General features: G+C 46.3%; 2 protein-coding genes across 2 annotated transcripts in view; one reads left to right on the top strand and one right to left on the bottom strand.

The window, feature by feature from the left end:
- Nucleotides 1–1,646: 1,646 nt before the first annotated feature.
- rac3b (Rac family small GTPase 3b) lies at nt 1,647–13,079 on the top strand (the record flags this gene model as incomplete). The annotated part of the gene is made up of 6 exons (XM_079260950.1): nt 1,647–1,681; nt 4,039–4,110; nt 4,911–5,028; nt 7,109–7,171; nt 7,677–7,836; nt 12,278–13,079. 6 exons carry the CDS (start codon nt 1,647–1,649, stop codon nt 12,406–12,408), a joined length of 579 nt encoding a protein of 192 aa, XP_079117076.1. The 3' UTR covers nt 12,409–13,079.
- An 8,585-nt stretch (nt 13,080–21,664) lies between these two features.
- Nucleotides 21,665–22,291, bottom strand: part of lrrc45 (leucine rich repeat containing 45) — a 51,370-nt gene continuing 50,743 nt past the window's right edge. The window contains exon 19 of the mRNA XM_079261375.1: nt 21,665–22,203. The gene's annotated coding sequence lies outside the window, so the exon portion shown is untranslated. The remainder of the gene's footprint in view (nt 22,204–22,291) is intronic.

Raw genomic sequence — 22,291 nt, 5'->3', positions numbered from 1 at the left:
AACTTCGTTTTACTGTCCGGTAGGTTTTTCCTGATGAGAAAACACCTTCGTTGTAGTTCAGGAAGAAGAGCCATCTTCTCTCGTGTCGTGTGCAACATTGTCACCCAGTTTTTCTATGTGATTTAAGCATTGTCTGGTTGCTTTCAAAGGTGGAGTATGTAAGATTTTCAATATTTAAAAGAAATTATCTAAAAAATAACTACAATCATAATTAGACAGTTTTTTTTAAAACATGTAGGTTCCAGTCTGTCCTAATTTGATGTGTTATTAAATTACAAGTTTAATTAATGACAAAGACCCTTCTTAAATTTTTACCTACCAGTAAAAAAAAAAAACTTTGTCATTTGTCATTAATTAAACTTATAATTTAATAACGCATCAAATTTGAACAGACTGAAACCTACATGTTCAAAAAACTTTCTAATTATGATTGTAGTTATTTTATTTGTTAATTTATTTTGAAAATGTTGAAAATCTTACATACTCCACCTTTAAGACTTTATGAGTGTGTTGTTACTCTCTTTATGATGCAGCTAAAGAATTTATTTCGCTTCAGTCCCTGCGCTGTTGAACAAGGATCGACTTCTGAGCCTGGACCAGAAGGAGATTGACTGCTTGAGGCATCAGGACAAAGCAGAAGAGAAAAGTAAACAGCTAGGATGAAACAAAAGCAATATGGAAGTTGCAAAAAACTAAGCTAGTGATGTCTGAACTGTATGAAACGATGCAACAAAGTTACAGAGAAGACAATAAGTCATAATAAATATTTGGAAGATAACAAAAGGTTTAAAACAAAAGAAAAATAATACAAATAAATTCAATGAATAAAGTGATACTAAATTAATGATGATTGTAGAAAGCTAGAGGGAAAATATGTTCATAATTTAAACACAAAAAGGAAAATTATTTATTTAAACTGGTATTAAACCATGCTAAATTAAAGGACAGTACAGAACGACTTGTGTTTTGTCATTTTTATTTATTTCTATTTATTTCTAGCAGATTTATTCTTCTCTGAGGCGGTCCTGTTGTCCTGTTTGTTCTTTCTCCATCAGATTAAAACAAACTAAACAGGATCTATTAAAACAAAGGTGGTAAACTGGTTTTATTTAGTCATTTATTTAGTAAAAGTCACAGCTCTCCTTCCAAGATGGTGCTCCCCACCCAGCATGCAACGCGCTGTGACGTACCTCCATATTCAGTTTTGTCGTCTGATTTACGCGCGTGCACGTGTGCGAGCCCTGGCCTTGTCTGCGCCTGGCGTGTGGGATGCAGTGTGATGTCATCCTTCACGTTGCCATAGTAACGGACTCGACTCTTATATTTGGGCTGTGGAATCCGGGCTTCTTCTGGTTCGGTTCTGAACATGCTGCAGGTCTCCCCGGCACGCCGGTCCGGTCTGCACTGGTCCCGGTTCCGTACCGGACTCCGTTTAAAGGTCTGAACGCGGCGGAAAGAGCCGAACCCTGTCCCTTTAAACGCACTCGGCTCTTTCCGGAGGTGTTCGGCGCGGCTCGCCTTCGACCTCTTTCACTGCGGCTCCATCGCCAGGCGGACGAGCTGCTCTCATCCGAGACCTCAGCGCAGACTGCTGGATCTCAGAATCCTCCAGGACCGGTTCCCCGAACCTTCCAGCTCCAGAACAAATGCAGGCGATCAAATGTGTGGTGGTTGGCGACGGGTAAGCGCGCGCGCCGGCGCGGACCAGCAGCACTTTCTCATGTGGGATTCAGACAGATGGATGATGGGAGGATGCTGTGCAGGAAAATGGGCTGGGGCTCCGCGGTCTGTGGCTCGCCTGCCCGAGGTTCGGCTGATCCGGTCGGTCACTCGCGCAGGTCGCGGTGCGGGTGCAGGACGGACGCCTCGGGACGCCGTGCACGAGCACCCGCGAGCCTCGTAGGCCACCGGAGGCAGGCTGGAAGTGCTGATGCACGCTCAGGAATGCGTGGCCCTGTCAGTGAAGGCCGCGCTGCTGTGGTTCTGCACACTGTGTGCCTTTCCCGGACAACAGGCACATCTCACCGAACCGGGTGTCAGAACCGGCTCGGTTCCGACAGACCCGGCAGGAAACAGAGTTTCAGACTTACTCTGGGTTAAACGGGCCAAACGGGACCAGAACGACCAGCCAGAATGTCACTCCTTCTGTGTCGCTTCTCCTCTCAGACATCAGATTTCCCAAGGAATTCTGGGATTAAACCAGGAAAGTTGTCTGCTCAGGTTTTCATGGATTATTTCTGCAGACTTTAGGGAACGTCAGAGTAATGTGGAAAAGAGAGCAGCAGAACTCCCAGAGTCCAGGTCTTATGCCACAGAGGTGAAATCAGACAGGAAGGCATGGAAGATGAAGGAAGAACTGTTCTTCATCTGGAATTTCTCTCCTCTTTCTTATTAATCCAAAACGGCACACAGATCTATAGTGTGACAGAATCTCACCAGCAGCTTCCAGATCTATAACCCAGATCTATAACAGCCGCTTTCTGGGCACAAAAATCCAACAGATTCATTGTAAAATTCTAATATAAAAGAAATGATGAGTGCAGGGCCGGTCTGAGCCTTTATGGGACCCTGAGCAGAATTTTATGTGGGCCCCCAACCACCTTAACTTTTACTGGTGCCTGATGATGTCATGATCTGTACATGTAACACATACGTGTCAGTGTTCGTTGTTGACTTCATGCTGGTGTTACTGGCTCTGGTTTCTAACCTTACTGGGAGAACAAATTCAGGAAAACAGCTTCGTATTAATTTGACTGACAGTAACAAAAAACAGCAAACATTTAAAGTAAACAAGTAAAACAGTTTCATTGTTTTTGTTTATAAAAAATGGGACCAGAGGTGTAAATATGTGTTGCTAAGTTGTCCAGTTGAAACTTAGGATTCTGGTGCAAAAAGCTGCACATGCAGCGTACGACGGAGCCGGTGCGGGACCCCTGAGCCGGTGCGGGGCTCCTGATCCGGTCCGGGGCCCCTGAGCCAGTGCGGGGCCCCTGAGCCGGTGCGGGGCTCCTGAGCCGGTGCGGGGCTCCTGAGCCGGTGCGGGGCTCCTGATCCGGTCCGGGGCCCCTGAGCCGGTGCGGGGCTCCTGATCCGGTCCGGGGCTCCTGAGCCGGTGCGGGGCTCCTGAGCCGGTCCGGGGCTCCTGAGCCGGTGCGGGGCTCCTGAGCCGGTGCGGGGCTCCTGATCCGGTCCGGGGCTCCTGAGCCGGTGCGGGGCTCCTGAGCCGGTCCGGGGCTCCTGAGCCGGTGCGGGGCTCCTGATCCGGTCCGGGGCCCCTGAGCCGGTGCGGGGCTCCTGATCCGGTCCGGGGCTCCTGATCCGGTCCGGGGCCCCTGAGCCGGTGTGGGGCCGCTGAGCCGGTGCGGGGCTCAGGTGCGGGGCTCCTGAGCCGGTCCGGGGCCCCTGAGCCGGTGCGGGGCCGCTGAGCCGGTGCGGGGCTCAGGTGCGGGGCTCCTGAGCCGGTCCGGGGCTCCTGAGCCGGGCCCCTGAGCAGATCTTCCTCCGACTGATGACATCTGTGTGCGTGTTTTGTTGAAGCTGCTGTTATTTGGACACACATCGTTGTGAATGCGTGATTTCCAGCTGGACCCGGTCGGAGCCGCCCAGTCGGATCTGATCCCGTCCTCCACCTGGTTGTTCCTGGACTCTGATGGACTGTCGCTATGTTTACGTCTTTACAGTTCTCAGGGCTGGTTTGCTAGTAAAGCAGTCACCATGACAACAGAATAACATCTTTACTGCAGTAAAAAGTTGAAGTTGAACCTTCTGTACCAGAACGTTGGTCCGGAAAGCCAAACCCGTCCGTGCGCTCTGCTGGCCGTCCTGCAGCCTGAACCGGGGCAGGTTGAGGTTGTGTGTGGCAGTCATAGCGGGTGGGTGGGGGTGTACCATAGAAGGCCACTGTGTCCCCAGGCAACGTGAATCTAGGCCAGTGTCTGTGTGGCACTCGGTGAAAGGGACTTGTCTGTTTTCATGCAGCCTGATGACAGTCAGAACCACCACGTCCTTCCTCTCTGACTGTGTTGTGGTCTTCCTCAGGGCTGTGGGAAAGACCTGTCTGCTGATCAGCTACACCACCAATGCCTTCCCCGGTGAATACATCCCAACTGTGTGAGTAAACCACCGCAGGCCACACACTGATGGTCAAAGCTTTCATACACTGGCAGAGATGAGGAGGATTTTTTCAGCACCTCGTGTTGCCAGATGATCCGGTCAAAAAATCCTCCTCACTGCTCTTTAAGTTGTATTTCTTTTACCTTTCATGGCAACACAATAATAAATAAGGTGAAAAGAAGTAAAACCTAAAACTAAATGTCCAGATTAACTCTGCATTTCTCTGAGAGGAAGCAGATCAAACTTACAGGAATCTACCTGAAATGTCTGGAAACTTCTTTATGAAAACATTTCTATAGAAAGCAGAAACGCATCTGGCGAGCTTCGGCTTCCAGCTGCTGTTTAAACACGTAAATAAACCCGCATTATAACAGAAATGTTAAGAATATTTCACCTGCTTGGCAGGACATGGAGGAAATAACTCTTCCTCTGCTGTACTTTCCCATGAAAACATGGAAGGAAAACAAAGCAATAATTAAACTTGATCATGTTTAATATCATGATTAACTAAAAAGAAGTAACCCTGACATCTAATCAGACTAAACTGCTGAAAACACATTTATGGATTAATTATCTCTAAATAAAAGTTGCGATCGGCCTGTGATTCGTGTAAAAGTTGAGCCAAGTTTGCAAATAAACATGATTCTGCTGGAAAATCTGTTTGTTTGCTTCTGAAGTGGAGCGTCACCTGGAAGGAGGAGGCGTCAGTTTATCCGTGTGAAGAAACTGTGTGTATTTTCCGTGTGAGTTTGTGTAATTTGCGGACATGGTGATAACTGGTGCTCTGCTGTCCACAGCTTTGACAACTACTCTGCCAATGTGATGGTGGATGGAAAACCAGTGAATCTGGGCCTCTGGGACACAGCTGGACAGGAGGACTACGACCGCCTCAGACCGCTGTCGTATCCACAGACGGTATTCTGACTCCTTCCCTCCAACACCACACACACACACACACACACACACACACACAGCGCTGAACCAATCACATAAACAGCTGAAAACTAAGAATCTTATGATCTGATTAACTTGAATGTTTAATAACTTATTGATAACACATTGATTTAATCATTTTTATAGATCAGTGAAGCTCAGAAAAAAGCTAAAACTTCCCCACATTCCTGCAGATTGCTACCGTTTCCTCTCTGATTGACAGGAAAAGAGACTTATTTAGGCTGATTTGTATTGTGTGAGGCTTTAATCACTGCCGGTGTAGCTGGTGTGATGTTTTACCTCAGTCTGAGGACGACATCTCCACCATCACTGCTGTTGTTCAGAGAAGCTGCTCCATCTCTATAAGTCCTTTAACACTTTTCCTTCAACATGTCGTAACGTGGAAATCAAAGCAGAAACTCAACAAGTCATGTTAAGTAGAAGTAGAAGTTAAACAACATATTAGATGGTGAAACTGAAATATTTCACCCTTTGAAGGAAAATATGAGCTGATTGTGAATCTGATGCAGGAACACGTCTGTAAAAAGTTGTTCCAGGGGGATGATAGGCACTAATGCAACCCCATCCCATCAGAGATGCAGGCTGATAACAAGCTGGATGCTCCCTCTCCTCTTTAGTCTGCAGGACACGCCGTCCATGCTGTCCACAAACTATTCCACATCTTCATCCAGGTTTCCACTCAGAACATTTTAGATGAGCTTTGGTCCAGAGAAGACGGCGTGTTTCTGGATCCTCTTCACATATGATGGAGCTTTAACCTGCAGGTGTGGATTTCAGCCTGAACTGGGTTCACACTGGTTTCTGGAATCTTCCTGAGTCCATGCACTGGTTTCCAGTAGAGAATCATGGTTTTAATGCAGAAGATCACCAGCATCCAGCTCTGTCCCATGAATACAGAGATTCCTTCAGATTCTCTGAATCTTCTGATGATGTTCTACACTGTAGACGGAGGATCTTCAGAGTCTGAGGAACATTTTTCTGAAGTTGTTCCACAGTTTTTAGACCCAGTTTGTCTCAGACTGACCCAGTCTGCTCTGTCCGTCTTTCTATCTGAGAGACTCTGCCTCTCTGAAATGCTCCTTTTATACCCAGTCATGTTACTGACCTGTTCCCAGTTAAACCAGTCATATTACCGGCCCATTCCCAGCTAAACCAGTTAGTTGTCAAACACTCGTCCAGTTGTTCCTTCTCCAGACTTCTGTTGCTCCTGTTCCAGATGTTTCCAGACGTGTTGCTGCATCAGATTCATATTTTCCATCAGATGATAAAATGTCCCAGTTTCATCATCTGACATGATGTTTATCTTCTACTGGGAATAAAATCTGACCTGATGTTTATCTTCTACTGGGAATAAAACCTGACATGATGTTTATCTTCTACTGGGAATAAAATCTGACCTGATGTTTATCTTCTACTGGGAATAAAATCTGACATGATGTTTATCTTCTACTGGGAATAAAATCTGACCTGATGGGATTCTGGTTTATTTAGGTTTTACACCTGACTGCAGGAACTGGGGTTTTATGTCACATGAAGTGTTCAACAGGTTAGATTTCTGTCTCTGAATGTTTCAGCAGGTCACATGACACCTCCAGTTCCCATCAGGTGATCAGAGCTTCACAGAGAGCAACTGATCCTGCAGAAACAGAAGCATCGTTTCTCAGAACAATACAGTTATTAGAACAGATAAAAAGTCTCTTTTTGGATAAAAAAAGAGACTTTTTTAATGAAATGATAAGAGAAGCGTATTTTCATGAATCAGCAGGACGTGAGGATGTTTCATCCTGAAGACGTCGATTTGCTTCAGATCTCATAAAAAAACAGTAAAAACAAACTTTAACAAAGTGCTGAAAACTCCCAGCAGCTGCAGTAAACATGTCGCTTCAGTCCATCACACAGCAGATGTTTGTCTGCGTGGTCACATGACCCCTCCCTGTGTGGTCAGATGACCCCCCTGCAGGAAACTCAGCTGATCCTGAAACAGGTCTCATGTTAAACACACACGTTGCTTTCAACCAGCCATGTCTCTGATTCTCTCCAGGATGTGTTCTTGATATGCTTCTCCCTGGTCAGCCCGGCCTCCTTTGAGAACGTCCGAGCCAAGGTCAGTACTGACTGACCCCCTGTGTCCCCCTCCCCGCCGAGTCTGACCACTAGGAGGCACATCTACGGCTTCACCTGGCTTATGGCGCGCTTGCTCAGTCCTCGCTGTGGAACGTTCCGGGTTTGAAGCGACTCTGTGAGAAGACGGAGGTCGGAGGAACGTTGCAGAACGAGGCCTGAAGGTGCGCTGACTCTGGGGGGGGGAGTGTGAAGACCAGCCGTGGTTTGGTCTGCTGAGCATCATAAGATGCTTTCATATGAAACCACACTTTGCTGCAGGTCCTGCCTCCCCCTGCAGAGTCTTGTTTCTGGTCTGAAGGGCTTCTCATCGTATCACGGGGTGTGTTGGAGGCTGCTCTGCTTGAGGATGTTTGGTGTGAATGAAACGCGTCTGTTGACGGTGGACTGGCGCTCAGTGCTCTCCTCTGCTTCCAGCTAACTGTTTTATCTCTCTTCTCCCACTGATGCTGTGTTTTATAAATCCATGCACACGTGTGACGCCTCAGTGGTACCCTGAGGTGCGACACCACTGCCCCAACACACCCATCATCCTGGTGGGTACAAAGCTGGATCTGCGGGATGACAAGGACACCATCGAGAGGCTGCGGGACAAGAAGCTGTCCCCCATCACCTACCCACAGGGTCTGGCCATGGCCAGAGAGATTGGTGAGGCTACACGCACCAACATGAAATCATCACTTATGTTTAGTTATAAAAGTCAAGAACAGTCGTCTCAGAACTAGAAAATCTACAGGAAGTTTGTCCAACATTTATCACCAGCATATTTCTTTTAATATGATACCATAAGTTTGGAGGTATTTTTCCTCAATATCAGAATGACATTCATACCTTTTGACTCTTAAAGGAAAATCACATCATTTTATAATGTGTATGAATATTTTTGTGTTGAGGGCAAAAATGGAATAAGAATAAAACTCACTAATACAAATACTTGAAATAAATGCTAATAAAAAGGCGATGGAAAATAAATAGACAACATGGAACATGTTCTTGCATAGACCCTCCTGTACAGGAGGGTTTTTATTCCAGCTCTAAAAAACTCTGCTAGTGTGTATCATGTGACTCTGCCTTTGTTTGACACGAATCATGAAGCTCCTGCTAGTTTCCATGGAGATGAAGGTCCTACTAGTTTCCATGGAGATGAAGGTCCTACTAGTTTCCATGGAGATGAAGCTCCTACTAGTTTCCATGGAGATGAAGATCCTACTAGTTTCCAAGGAGATGAAGGTCCTGCTAGTTTCCATGGAGATGAAGGTCCTACTAGTTTCCATGGAGATGAAGGTCCTGCTAGTTTCCAAGGAGATGAAGGTCCTGCTAGTCTCCATGGAGATGAAGGTCCTACTAGTTTCCATGGAGATGAAGGTCCTGCTAGTTTCCATGGAGATGAAGGTCCTACTAGTTTCCATGGAGATGAAGGTCCTGCTAGTTTCGAAGATGAAGGTCCTGCTAGTTTCCATGGAGATGAAGGTCCTATTAGTTTCCATGGAGATGAAGGTCCTGCTAGTTTCCAAGGAGATGAAGGTCCTGCTAGTTTCCAAGGAGATGAAGGTCCTACTAGTTTCCATGGAGATGAAGGTCCTGCTAGTTTCCAAGGAGATGAAGGTCCTGCTAGTTTCCATGGAGATGAAAGTCCTACTAGTTTTCATGGAGATAAAGGACCACTTTACTCATTCCTGGGACTACTTTTTCAGTTCTAAGACTAGTTTACTAATAGTTTGAAATATGTTTTTATTTCCAGGACTATGCTAATAATTTCTAGATGAATTTGGCTGCTTTCTTTAGGAATAGATACAGTGCCTTGCAAAAGTATTCACCCCCTTGACTTTTTTCGTGTTTTGTTATCCCACAGCCTGGAATCAAAATGGATTGTTCAAAGGTTTGTATAATTTAATTTACAGAACATGCCCACAACTTTGAAGACATAATATGTTTTTTTTTTATTGCAAACATCAAATGAGACACAGGAACAAAAAACATCATTGTGCATAAGTATTCATCCCTCCAATATCAATACTATGTAGAGCCACGTTTTACAGCGATCACAGCTGCAAGTCGTTTTGGATAAGTCACTACGACTTTACCACATCTTGCCACTGGGATTTTTGCCCATTCTTCAAGGGAAAGCTCCTTCAGGAGCTCCAGCTCCTTCAGGTTTGATGGTTTGCGCTTATGAACAGTAATCTTTAAGTCTGACCACAGATTCTCAGTTGGATTGAGGTCTGGACTTTGACTAGACCATTCCAACACATTTACATTTTTCTCCTTTAGCAGTATGCTTGGGGTCATTGTCCTGCTGGAAGGTGAACCTCCGTCCTGGTCTCAGATCTCTGACAGATTCATAGAGGTTTTGCTCAAGAATATTTCTGCATTTAGCACCATCCATCTTTCCCTCGACTCGGACCAGTTTCCCAGTGCCTGCGGATGAAAAACATCCCCCCAACATGATGCTGCCACCACCATGTTTCACTGTGGGGATGGTGTTCTTGGGGTGATGGGATGTGTTAGATGTGTGCCAGACATACTGTTTTCCTTGATGGCCAAAAAGCTCAATTTTAGTCTCATCTGACCAGAGAACCTTTCTCCATACATTTTGACAATCTCCCATATGCCTTTGTGCAAAGTCAAAACATGCTTCTTATTTTTAGCAGAAAGTAATGGCTTTCTTCTGGCCACCCTTCCATAAAGCCCAGCTCTGTGGAGTGTACGGCTGATTGTGGTCCTATGGACAGATACTCCAGCCTCTGCTGTGGAACTCTGCAGCTCCTCCAGGGTTACCTTCGGTCTCTGGGCTGCCTCTCTGATTAACGCCCTCCTTGCCTGGTCTGTCAGTTTTGGTGGGCGGCTCCCTCTTGGCAGGTTTGTTGTGGTGCCATGTTCTTTCCATTTGATGATGATGGATTTCATGGAAATCATCAAAGATTTAGATATTTTTTATAACCTAACGCAGACTTGTACTTCTCAACAACTTTGTCTCTGACTTGTTTGGAGAGTTCTTTGGTCTTCATAGTGGTGTTTGGTTAGCAGCGCCTCTTCATTAGATGTTGCTACCTCTGAGACCTTTCAGAAGAGGTGTATATGTACTGATAGATCATGTGACACTTAGATTGGACACAGGTGAACTTTGTTTCACTTATAGTGTGACTTCTGAAGGTAATTGGTTGAACCGGAGCATTTTAGGGCCTTCATAACAAAGGGGGTGAATACATATGCACATGGCAATTTTCAGTTTTTTATTTTTAAATTTCTTTTTTTATTTATTTATATTTCTTATTTCACTTCAAAACTTGGACTGTTTTGTGGAGATCCATCAAATATAATTCTGATTTTGAAAAAAATAGTAAAATTAGAGGTTGCAATGTCACAGATTAGGTAAAAGGCCAAGGGGGGTGAATACTTTTGCAAGGCACTGTAACTGTGCTCCAGGTGAATTTACTCTGACACAGAAACACGTATGTAGATTCTGACATGCCTGTAGTTATCTGCCATTTGTCCGCTTTCTGTAGAAATCAAGATTATTCATACAACCTTTGTCACTGTGAAGATATAGTGCCTTTATTTTGGGTTTTACATGTCAGACAGGAGGCAGAGAAATAGGCTTTGTCGTTAAATGATCATCCCATACTATATTTATTTATAAAGCACTTTAACAACAACAACAACAACGTGGCACCAAAGGGCTGTACAATAAAATAATACTAACAGCAGAGAAATTAAAATGAATTAATAAAACATTATAACCCTGGAATTAATCAGAGTTTTCTGCTCATAAACCAGGAGTGAGGACGTTTATAGGACGAGACAATGAGAGTAAAAAACACACAAACAAAATGAATTAAATGTATTTAACTGACAGAAGTTGATGTTAAAGAACCTGCTTCAAAGCAGGAAAACATCTTCATCACCAACACTTCCTCAGCAGGACATCTGATCACATGAAGAACACTCAGGCTGGTGCCTAGATTCTCTGCTACATGTCTTCTATTAACAGATGTTTAAAAGGATAGAAACATATTTAGACAGACAGAAACCCAAGCATCATTTCCAGAGTATCAATACGATCGTCCCAAGCACACATCCGGGTCTTTCTGTGTGTTACATGGTTAAAGTACAGCAGTGAGATGTGGACGTGGATGTTCAGGAGACTGGAGGAAGGCGTCAGCCTGGGTCTTACTGGAGTTTTAACAGTCTGCTGAAGCTCTGACGTTCAGTCAGCTTTGAAACCTCTGCAGGTGAAAACCAGGTGTGTGAGCATGCTAACATGACCTGTACGAGCAGGTGTACCCCACCTCCACCGACCTGAACTCCAGAACAGCAGAACCGGACTGGAGGAAAAACTTGTTTATTGGACTGATCTTGGCCTGAAAGAGTCCTGCTGTGTGTGTTTGGGAGGGGGGGGGGGCACTGGGGTGACTGCGCTGAAGTCCATGATGGGTGGAGGACGATGCTTTAGAGTGTGACAGAAGATGTGGGTCCAGTGGGAGGTCTGCATGACTTCTGGGTCAAGCTGGTTCTGGAAACTGATCTGGACCTGAAGAATGCTGCACCAGCTCCACATTCCCACTAGTATCTCCTTAAACACTGGTTCCAGTGCCGTTCCTCTGCTGTAACTGGTCCTGGACGGGCAGGTTCTTCATGGAGGTGTTTAAGGCTACTCCAGCAGGAGTTTTCTGTCTCTTCCAGGACACATTAATGATGTTGCACTACGTTTCCACCTGAACACATCTGGCCAGCTGCTGTGAATCCTGTTTTCCAGACCTGCAGAGACGACGAACAGCGTCTTTATTTCAGAGTATTTTCATTCTAGACATAGACTAACGTGTCCCACAGCGGAATGTGTCGCTCACTGAGGCAGATGGAGCTGTTTGGTCGTCTGCTGTGATGATGAGAGCGGACGTGAGGTGGATGGAGGTCTGAGCGCTGGCGAGCTAAGACCTGCTCAGTGCTTCCAATAAGAAACTGATATGTTATACTGTTGTGCTCCCTCTGTGTGCACAGGTCAGCTTCACGTACCTGCCGCGATTATTCCAACTCGCTTTTAACCAAACGTTTCCAGTCCAAACTGACGCAGGTGTGCTCCTGTCTGCAGGGGCTGTGAAGTACCTGGAGTGCTCGGCGTTGACCCAGCGAGGCCTGAAGACGGTATTTGACGAGGCCATCCGAGCCGTGCTCTGCCCTCCGCCGGTGAAGAAGAGGGGGAAGAGATGCACCATGTTCTGAAGAGGAAACACTGTTAACCCGACACCGCATCATCAGAACCACAGCAACCACTTCTTCTCTGACAGGATGAGACAGAAAACTAATGAGAGCAAGTGTGCAATTCTGAGGTCGCTTTCTTTGTATTGATGTTTTTTTTTTTTTAACCATACTGGTAACAGAAACCATGTTAAGTTTTTCATTGCAGAACACGGTGGTGGTTTCTCTGTGAACTCCGTGGTGGTTCAATCCGCTGATGGTTGTTGGTTGTTTATGATTTGCACTGACTGTCCAACTACTTTGTACTCATAGAACCAGATCATGTTGCTACGAGGGCTGCAACGACTCGTCTCATCTCTTCTCTCTCAGCCGTGTTTGCTTGCATAACGCCATGGTGACTAGATAGAACGTGAACTGTGAATATGCCTTCAGGTCGAAGTTCCCTCAGTTTCTCATCTAAGATCAGCATGTTGGGGTGAAAGCCGTTTTCAGGACTTCCTATCTGATTCTGGCTCTCGGTGTGGACGGCGTTTCCCCATCCAGACCTGTGTTAAACACCAGACCAACTGGGTCTGAAAAGTGGACTTTTCCCCCTGGTGAATTCATTAAATTGATCAAGCATTTCTTGCCTTAGCTGTAGGGTCCGGTGTGGAGGAGGGGCTCCTAAATTCTCCTCTGAAGACTTGCTGTTTAATGTTGCCAAATGATGTCCCAGCATGTGTTGAACGCTGCGCTGTCAGAGCAGCGGGTTGGCTTTAACCTGACCAGTCAACCAGGTTCCATCACCTCCACCATCAGTGTTGTTGCTGATCAATTTTACACACGTTGTAGTGGAAACAGTCTGCTGTTGAAGCTCTGCGTGAGGACAGTGTGTCCTACAAACAGCTGATCTTAGTCACGTTTCTGTGGGTAACTTCACGTAACTGGACGTGTGTGAGACAAGCATGCCAAACACTGGGGCTGTTCAACCTCGCTGCCTGAGTCCTGCCTCTACAGGCGGAGGAGTCTGCATGGGTCTTAAAATATTCTGTCTTAATTTATCCCACTGTGTAGATGTAGTGTCTGATCGCGTGTGTGAGGGTGTGTGTGTGTGTGTGTGTGTGTGTGTGTGTGTGTGTGTGTGTGTGTATCAGCTGCAGCGAGACAGTGTTGTTGGACAGGTCAGGGTGGTGATAAAAGACAGCGTTGTTTTAAGCCAAGTTTTTTAGTGTCCAGTTTTTTGGTACTATTTCATACTGTAGTTATACACACTTTTCAACAATACGTGGACATTAAGACAGAAAAAACGGAGTAGTGACATCTTGTGGTGTAAAGAATAATCCTTAGAAAGGAATATGTTATTAATGACTTGATGTACCTGAATATTTAACTCTTATTAAGTAAAACGATTCAGACTGAAGGGATCAGAGTTGCTCCTGTGTTGCTAACGGTGAAAATGAAAGGGGGCCGGTCGCTGTAGAGGTTTCTGCAGATTCACACCTTTATGTAACGCATTAATGGTCTCTGCAGACCTACAGTGTCTCTACAGACCCACAGTGTCTCTACAGACCCACAGTTTCTCTACAGACCTACAGAGTATCTCTACAGACCTACAGTGTCTCTACAGACCTACAGTGTCTCTACAGACCTACAGTGTCTCTACAGACCTACAGAGTATCTCTACAGACCTACAGTGTCTCTACAGACCTACAGTGTCTCTACAGACCTACAGAGTATCTCTACAGACCTACAGTGTCTCTACAGACCCACAGTGTCTCTACAGACCTACAGAGTATCTCTACAGACCTACAGTGTCTCTACAGACCTAGTGTCTCTCTACAGACCTACAGTGTCTCTACAGACCTACAGTGTCTCTACAGACCTACAGTGTCTCTACAGACCTACAGAGTATCTCTACAGACCTACAGTGTCTCTACAGACCTACAGTGTCTCTACAGACCTACAGTGTCTCTACAGACCCACAGTGTCTCTACAGACCTACAGAGTATCTCTACAGACCTACAGTATCTCTACAGACCTACAGTGTCTCTACAGACCTACAGAGTATCTCTACAGACCTACAGTGTCTCTACAGACCTACAGTGTCTCTACAGACCCACAGAGTATCTCTACAGACCTACAGTATCTCTACAGACCTACAGTGTCTCTACAGACCTACAGTGTCTCTACAGACCTACAGAGTATCTCTACAGACCTACAGTGTCTCTACAGACCTACAGTGTGTCTCTACAGACCTACAGTGTCTCTACAGACCTACAGTGTGTCTCTACAGACCTACAGTGTCTCTATAGACCTACAGAGTATCTCTACAGACCTACAGTGTCTCTACAGACCTACAGTGTCTCTACAGACCTACAGTGTCTCTACAGACCTACAGAGTATCTCTACAGACCTACAGTATCTCTACAGACCTACAGTGTCTCTACAGACCTACAGTGTCTCTACAGACCTACAGAGTATCTCTACAGACCTACAGTGTCTCTACAGACCTACAGTGTGTCTCTACAGACCTACAGTGTCTCTACAGACCTACAGTGTCTCTACAGACCTACAGAGTATCTCTACAGACCTACAGTGTCTCTACAGACCCACAGTGTCTCTACAGACCTACAGTGTCTACAGACCCACAGTGTCTCTACAGACCTACAGTGTCTCTACAGACCTACAGAGTATCTCTACAGACCTACAGTGTCTCTACAGACCTACAGAGTATCTCTACAGACCTACAGTGTCTCTACAGACCCACAGTGTCTCTACAGACCTACAGTGTCTACAGACCCACAGTGTCTCTACAGACCTACAGTGTCTCTACAGACCTACAGAGTATCTCTACAGACCTACAGTGTCTCTACAGACCTACAGTGTCTCTACAGACCCACAGTGTCTCTACAGACCTACAGTGTCTCTACAGACCCTCAGTGTGTCTCTGCAGACCTACAGTGTGTCTCTACAGACCTACAGTGTCTCTACAGACCCTCAGTGTGTCTCTGCAGACCTACAGTGTGTCTCTACAGACCTACAGTGTCTCTACAGACCCTCAGTGTGTCTCTGCAGACCTACAGTGTGTCTCTACAGACCTACAGTGTCTCTACAGACCCTCAGTGTCTCTACAGACCTACAGTGTGTCTCTGCAGACCTACAGTGTCTCTGCAGACCTACAGTGTCTCTACAGACCTACAGTGTCTCTACAGACCCTCAGTGTCTCTGCAGACCTACAGTGTCTCTACAGACCTACAGTGTGTCTCTACAGACCCTCAGTGTCTCTCTGCAGGCCTACAGTGTCTCTACAGACCTACAGTGTCTCTACAGACCCTCAGTGTCTCTGCAGACCTACAGTGTGTCTCTACAGACCCTCAGTGTCTCTACAGACCTACAGTGTGTCTCTACAGATCCTCAGTGTCTCTACAGACCTACAGTGTCTCTACAGACCTACAGTGTGTCTCTGCAGACCTACAGTGTCTCTACAGACCTATAGTGTCTCTACAGACCCTCAGTGTCTCTACAGACCCACAGTGTCTCTCTACAGACCCTCAGTGTGTCTCTACAGACCTACAGTGTCTCTCTACAGACCTACAGTGTCTCTACAGACCTACAGTCTCTCTACAGACCTACAGTGTCTCTACAGACCTACAGTGTCTACAGACCTACAGTGTCTCTACAGACCCTCAGTGTGTCTCTACAGACCTACAGTGTCTCTCTACAGACCTACAGTGTCTCTACAGACCTACAGTCTCTCTACAGACCTACAGTGTCTCTACAGACCTACAGTGTGTCTCTACAGACCTACAGTGTCTCTACAGACCTACAGTGTGTCTGTACAGACCTACAGTGTCTCTACAGACCTACAGTGTCTCTCTACAGACCCTCAGTGTCTCTACAGACCTACAGTGTCTCTACAGACCTATAGTGTCTCTACAGACCCTCAGTGTCTCTACAGACCCTCAGTGTCTCTACAGACCTACAGTGTCTCTCTACAGACCCTCAGTGTCTCTACAGACCTACAGTGTCTCTACAGACCTATAGTGTCTCTACAGACCCTCAGTGTCTCTACAGACCCTCAGTGTCTCTACAGACCTACAGTGTCTCTCTACAGACCTACAGTGTCTCTACAGACCTACAGTGTCTCTACAGACCTACAGTGTCTCTACAGACCTACAGTGTCTACAGACCTACAGTGTCTCTACAGACCCTCAGTGTGTCTCTACAGACCTACAGTGTCTCTCTACAGACCTACAGTGTCTCTACAGACCTACAGTCTCTCTACAGACCTACAGTGTCTCTACAGACCTACAGTGTCTCTACAGACCTACAGTGTGTCTCTACAGACCTACAGTGTCTCTACAGACCTACAGTGTCTCTACAGACCCTCAGTGTGTCTCTACAGACCTACAGTGTCTCTACAGACCCTCAGTGTGTCTCTACAGACCTACAGTGTCTCTCTGCAGACTTACAGTGTCTCTACAGACCTACAGTGTCTCTACAGACCTACAGTGTCTCTCTGCAGACCTACAGTGTCTCTCTACAGACCTACAGTGTCTCTACAGACCTACAGTGTGTCTCTACAGACCTACAGTGTCTCTACAGACCCTCAGTGTGTCTCTACAGACCTACAGTGTGTCTCTACAGACCCTCAGTGTCTCTACAGACCTACAGTGTCTCTACAGACCTACAGTGTGTCTCTACAGACCCTCAGTGTCTCTACAGACCCTCAGTGTCTCTACAGACCTACAGTGTCTCTACAGACCTACAGTGTGTCTCTACAGACCCTCAGTGTCTCTACAGACCTACAGTGTCTCTACAGACCCTCAGTGTCTCTACAGACCTACAGTGTCTCTACAGACCTACAGTGTGTCTCTACAGACCCTCAGTGTCTCTACAGACCTACAGTGTCTCTACAGACCCTCAGTGTCTCTCTGCAGGCCTACAGTGTCTCTACAGACCTACAGTGTCTCTACAGACCCTCAGTGTCTCTGCAGACCTACAGTGTGTCTCTACAGACCCTCAGTGTCTCTACAGACCTACAGTGTCTCTACAGACCCTCAGTGTGTCTCTACAGACCTACAGTGTCTCTCTACAGACCTACAGTGTCTCTACAGACCTACAGTGTGTCTCTACAGACCTACAGTGTCTCTCTACAGACCTACAGTGTCTCTACAGACCTACAGTGTCTCTACAGACCCTCAGTGTGTCTCTACAGACCTACAGTGTCTCTACAGACCCTCAGTGTGTCTCTACAGACCTACAGTGTCTCTACAGACCTACAGTGTGTCTGTACAGACCTACAGTGTGTCTCTACAGACCTACAGTGTCTCTACAGACCTACAGTGTCTCTACAGACCTACAGTGTCTCTCTACAGACCTACAGTGTCTCTACAGACCTACAGTGTGTCTCTACAGACCTACAGTGTGTCTCTACAGACCTACAGTGTGTCTCTACAGACCTACAGTGTCTCTACAGACCTACAGTGTCTCTACAGACCTACAGTGTCTCTCTACAGACCTACAGTGTCTCTACAGACCTACAGTGTCTCTCTGCAGACCTACAGTGTCTCTACAGACCTACAGTGTCTCTCTACAGACCTACAGTGTCTCTACAGACCTACAGTCTCTCTACAGACCTACAGTGTCTCTACAGACCTACAGTGTGTCTCTACAGACCTACAGTGTCTCTACAGACCTACAGTGTGTCTGTACAGACCTACAGTGTCTCTACAGACCTACAGTGTCTCTCTACAGACCCTCAGTGTCTCTACAGACCTACAGTGTCTCTACAGACCTATAGTGTCTCTACAGACCCTCAGTGTCTCTACAGACCCTCAGTGTCTCTACAGACCTACAGTGTCTCTCTACAGACCCTCAGTGTCTCTACAGACCTACAGTGTCTCTACAGACCTATAGTGTCTCTACAGACCCTCAGTGTCTCTACAGACCCTCAGTGTCTCTACAGACCTACAGTGTCTCTCTACAGACCTACAGTGTCTCTACAGACCTACAGTGTCTCTACAGACCTACAGTGTCTCTACAGACCTACAGTGTCTACAGACCTACAGTGTCTCTACAGACCCTCAGTGTGTCTCTACAGACCTACAGTGTCTCTCTACAGACCTACAGTGTCTCTACAGACCTACAGTCTCTCTACAGACCTACAGTGTCTCTACAGACCTACAGTGTCTCTACAGACCTACAGTGTGTCTCTACAGACCTACAGTGTCTCTACAGACCTACAGTGTCTCTACAGACCCTCAGTGTGTCTCTACAGACCTACAGTGTCTCTACAGACCCTCAGTGTGTCTCTACAGACCTACAGTGTCTCTCTGCAGACCTACAGTGTCTCTACAGACCTACAGTGTCTCTACAGACCTACAGTGTCTCTCTGCAGACCTACAGTGTCTCTCTACAGACCTACAGTGTCTCTACAGACCTACAGTGTGTCTCTACAGACCTACAGTGTCTCTACAGACCCTCAGTGTGTCTCTACAGACCTACAGTGTGTCTCTACAGACCCTCAGTGTCTCTACAGACCTACAGTGTCTCTACAGACCTACAGTGTGTCTCTACAGACCCTCAGTGTCTCTACAGACCCTCAGTGTCTCTACAGACCTACAGTGTCTCTACAGACCTACAGTGTGTCTCTACAGACCCTCAGTGTCTCTACAGACCTACAGTGTCTCTACAGACCCTCAGTGTCTCTACAGACCTACAGTGTCTCTACAGACCTACAGTGTGTCTCTACAGACCCTCAGTGTCTCTACAGACCTACAGTGTCTCTACAGACCCTCAGTGTCTCTCTGCAGGCCTACAGTGTCTCTACAGACCTACAGTGTCTCTACAGACCCTCAGTGTCTCTGCAGACCTACAGTGTGTCTCTACAGACCCTCAGTGTCTCTACAGACCTACAGTGTCTCTACAGACCCTCAGTGTGTCTCTACAGACCTACAGTGTCTCTCTACAGACCTACAGTGTCTCTACAGACCTACAGTGTGTCTCTACAGACCTACAGTGTCTCTCTACAGACCTACAGTGTCTCTACAGACCTACAGTGTCTCTACAGACCCTCAGTGTGTCTCTACAGACCTACAGTGTCTCTACAGACCCTCAGTGTGTCTCTACAGACCTACAGTGTCTCTACAGACCTACAGTGTCTCTACAGACCTACAGTGTGTCTCTACAGACCTACAGTGTCTCTACAGACCTACAGTGTCTCTACAGACCTACAGTGTCTCTCTACAGACCTACAGTGTCTCTACAGACCTACAGTGTGTCTCTACAGACCTACAGTGTGTCTCTACAGACCTACAGTGTGTCTCTACAGACCTACAGTGTCTCTACAGACCTACAGTGTCTCTACAGACCTACAGTGTCTCTCTACAGACCTACAGTGTCTCTACAGACCTACAGTGTCTCTCTGCAGACCTACAGTGTCTCTACAGACCTACAGTGTGTCTGTACAGACCTACAGTGTCTCTACAGACCTACAGTGTCTCTACAGACCTACAGTGTCTCTACAGACCCTCAGTGTGTCTCTACAGACCTACAGTGTCTCTACAGACCTACAGTGTGTCTGTACAGACCTACAGTGTCTCTACAGACCTACAGTGTGTCTGTACAGACCTACAGTGTGTCTCTACAGACCTACAGTGTCTCTACAGACCTACAGTGTCTCTACAGACCTACAGTGTCTCTCTACAGACCTACAGTGTCTCTACAGACCTACAGTGTGTCTCTACAGACCTACAGTATCTCTACAGACCTACAGTGTCTCTACAGACCTACAGTGTCTCTACAGACCTACAGTGTCTCTCTACAGACCTACAGTATCTCTACAGACCTACAGTGTCTCTACAGACCTACAGTGTCTCTACAGACCTACAGTGTCTCTCTACAGACCTACAGTGTCTCTACAGACCTACAGTGTTTCTCTACAGACCTACAGTGTCTCTACAGACCTACAGTGTCTCTACAGACCTACAGTGTCTCTACAGACCTACAGTGTCTCTACAGACCTACAGTGTGTCTGTACAGACTTACAGTGTGTCTCTACAGACCTACAGTGTGTCTGTACAGACTTACAGTGTGTCTCTACAGACCTACAGTGTCTCTACAGACCTACAGTGTGTCTGTACAGACCTACAGTGTGTCTCTACAGACCTACAGTGTGTCTGTACAGACCTACAGTGTCTCTACAGACCTACAGTGTGTCTGTACAGACCTACAGTGTCTCTACAGACCTACAGTGTGTCTGTACAGACCTACAGTGTGTCTCTACAGACCTACAGTGTGTCTCTACAGACCTACAGTGTGTCTCTACAGACCTACAGTGTGTCTCTGCAGGACCCGGTCCTGTCTCCGGTGCACACAGCGGTGTGGTTGAATCATGTCGTGTGGTCCTGCCTAGCGAAGGTGTCAAATGTAGCTGAGAAACAGCAGAAAAAAAAAGTTAAAAAAAAAAAAAAAAAAAAAGTGATATTACTATTATTGCATGGAAGTTCTCTGGTTATTGACCCACTGTAATTCTTAGGAGAGGTTGTTGATGAAATGCATCGGCCATGTATGTATGTACTGTAAGATGACTTGTATACTTGCTCCAACTGTTTGTCTTTTTATTACTTTACATGTCTATGTGGTGGATTTTCATTTTTTTGTATACTAAATACAAATGCATATGTAAGGTATTCTGCTTGATGTCATGATTCTGTTGCCTAAAACACACACCTACACCTGTCACTGCTTCCTCATCCAAACACACAGATTCTAGTCAGATCGTAATGAACAGAGGTGTATAAAGTAGAAGTAAAAATAACATAGAAGTCCTGCCATGTTTTTGGATCTATTGATGCATTTAGAACAGGTGTTTTCACTAACAGGGTCGTCTACCTGCGGTAGAGCTGAGCTGATTACATTCACCTGGTTTAGTGACTGGTTGGAAAGAGCTGCTGGACAGGACTTCTACGTTCTACTTCTACTTTATACATTAAAGTGTTCTGCACATACGTTGACCTCCAGCTGGAGGGATGCAGATTCAAGCTGTTCACGTCGAACCAGAACCTGAACCGCAGCCGAGCTGTTCACCAGTGTGAGGAGCAGAAACCTGCTGCATGACTGGGAAATGGCTGAATGGGAATCATATGCAGTAGAAAAGCAACACATTGAGTGTCCAGCATGTTGTAGCACATGGGCCACATCCACCATGATCTGGTCTCCAGGGGGTCGGACCAGTGAAGCAACAGCATCATAACTAATGAAACAAATGTTTAGTGGAAATATGTACGAGTACATCATATAGAGGTTTACATCTTTATTTAAAAACATAAAAACAACATCTGAATTCATCTGAAGCATCATGATATGACGACGTATCCTGCAGTGGCTGATTTCCTCTCAGCCGTTTCCGTCGGAGACGCAGGTCAGACACGACATTAAGGCAAGACTGGACTGCAGACATACCAGCAGCTCCTCCACATATCCTGTGGCTCCAAACCGCTGCAGGAAGAATCACTCATCCAGGTTCAGGTTGAAAAGTTCTCCACACAGAACCGCAGCAGTTCCACTCCTTCATGTAAGACCAGGAACCCTGGAAACTGGGAGGAGCAGGTTTCCAATGCGCTCTGGAGTGGACAGTCTGGAGGTTCTGGTGTCAGTGGTGACCTCAGGAGTCGTAGAAACATGTCTTTATCCGACAGAATCATGAAAAGCTCAGTGAGGAAACCCAGCAGAAAGGTGAAGAAAAACATCCCATAGAAACGTCTTCAGTCAGGACGATACGGACGAACCAGCTCAGACTGAGAGCGCGGTTGGACATCTCAAACCTCCTTTCTGTGGCTGGAAAAGGAGAGAAAGACTTTCTGTCTTCTGTTTTATGTTCCAGATTGGTGGTTTTTCTAAAACCTTCCAGGAAGGTTGACCAGAT

The sequence above is a fragment of the Telmatherina bonti genome (assembly GCF_933228915.1).
Source record: "Telmatherina bonti genome assembly, chromosome: 21".
NCBI lineage: Eukaryota > Metazoa > Chordata > Actinopteri > Atheriniformes > Telmatherinidae > Telmatherina > Telmatherina bonti.
Note: the sequence above shows the minus strand (reverse complement) of the source record. Positions and strands in the feature narration are given on the sequence as shown.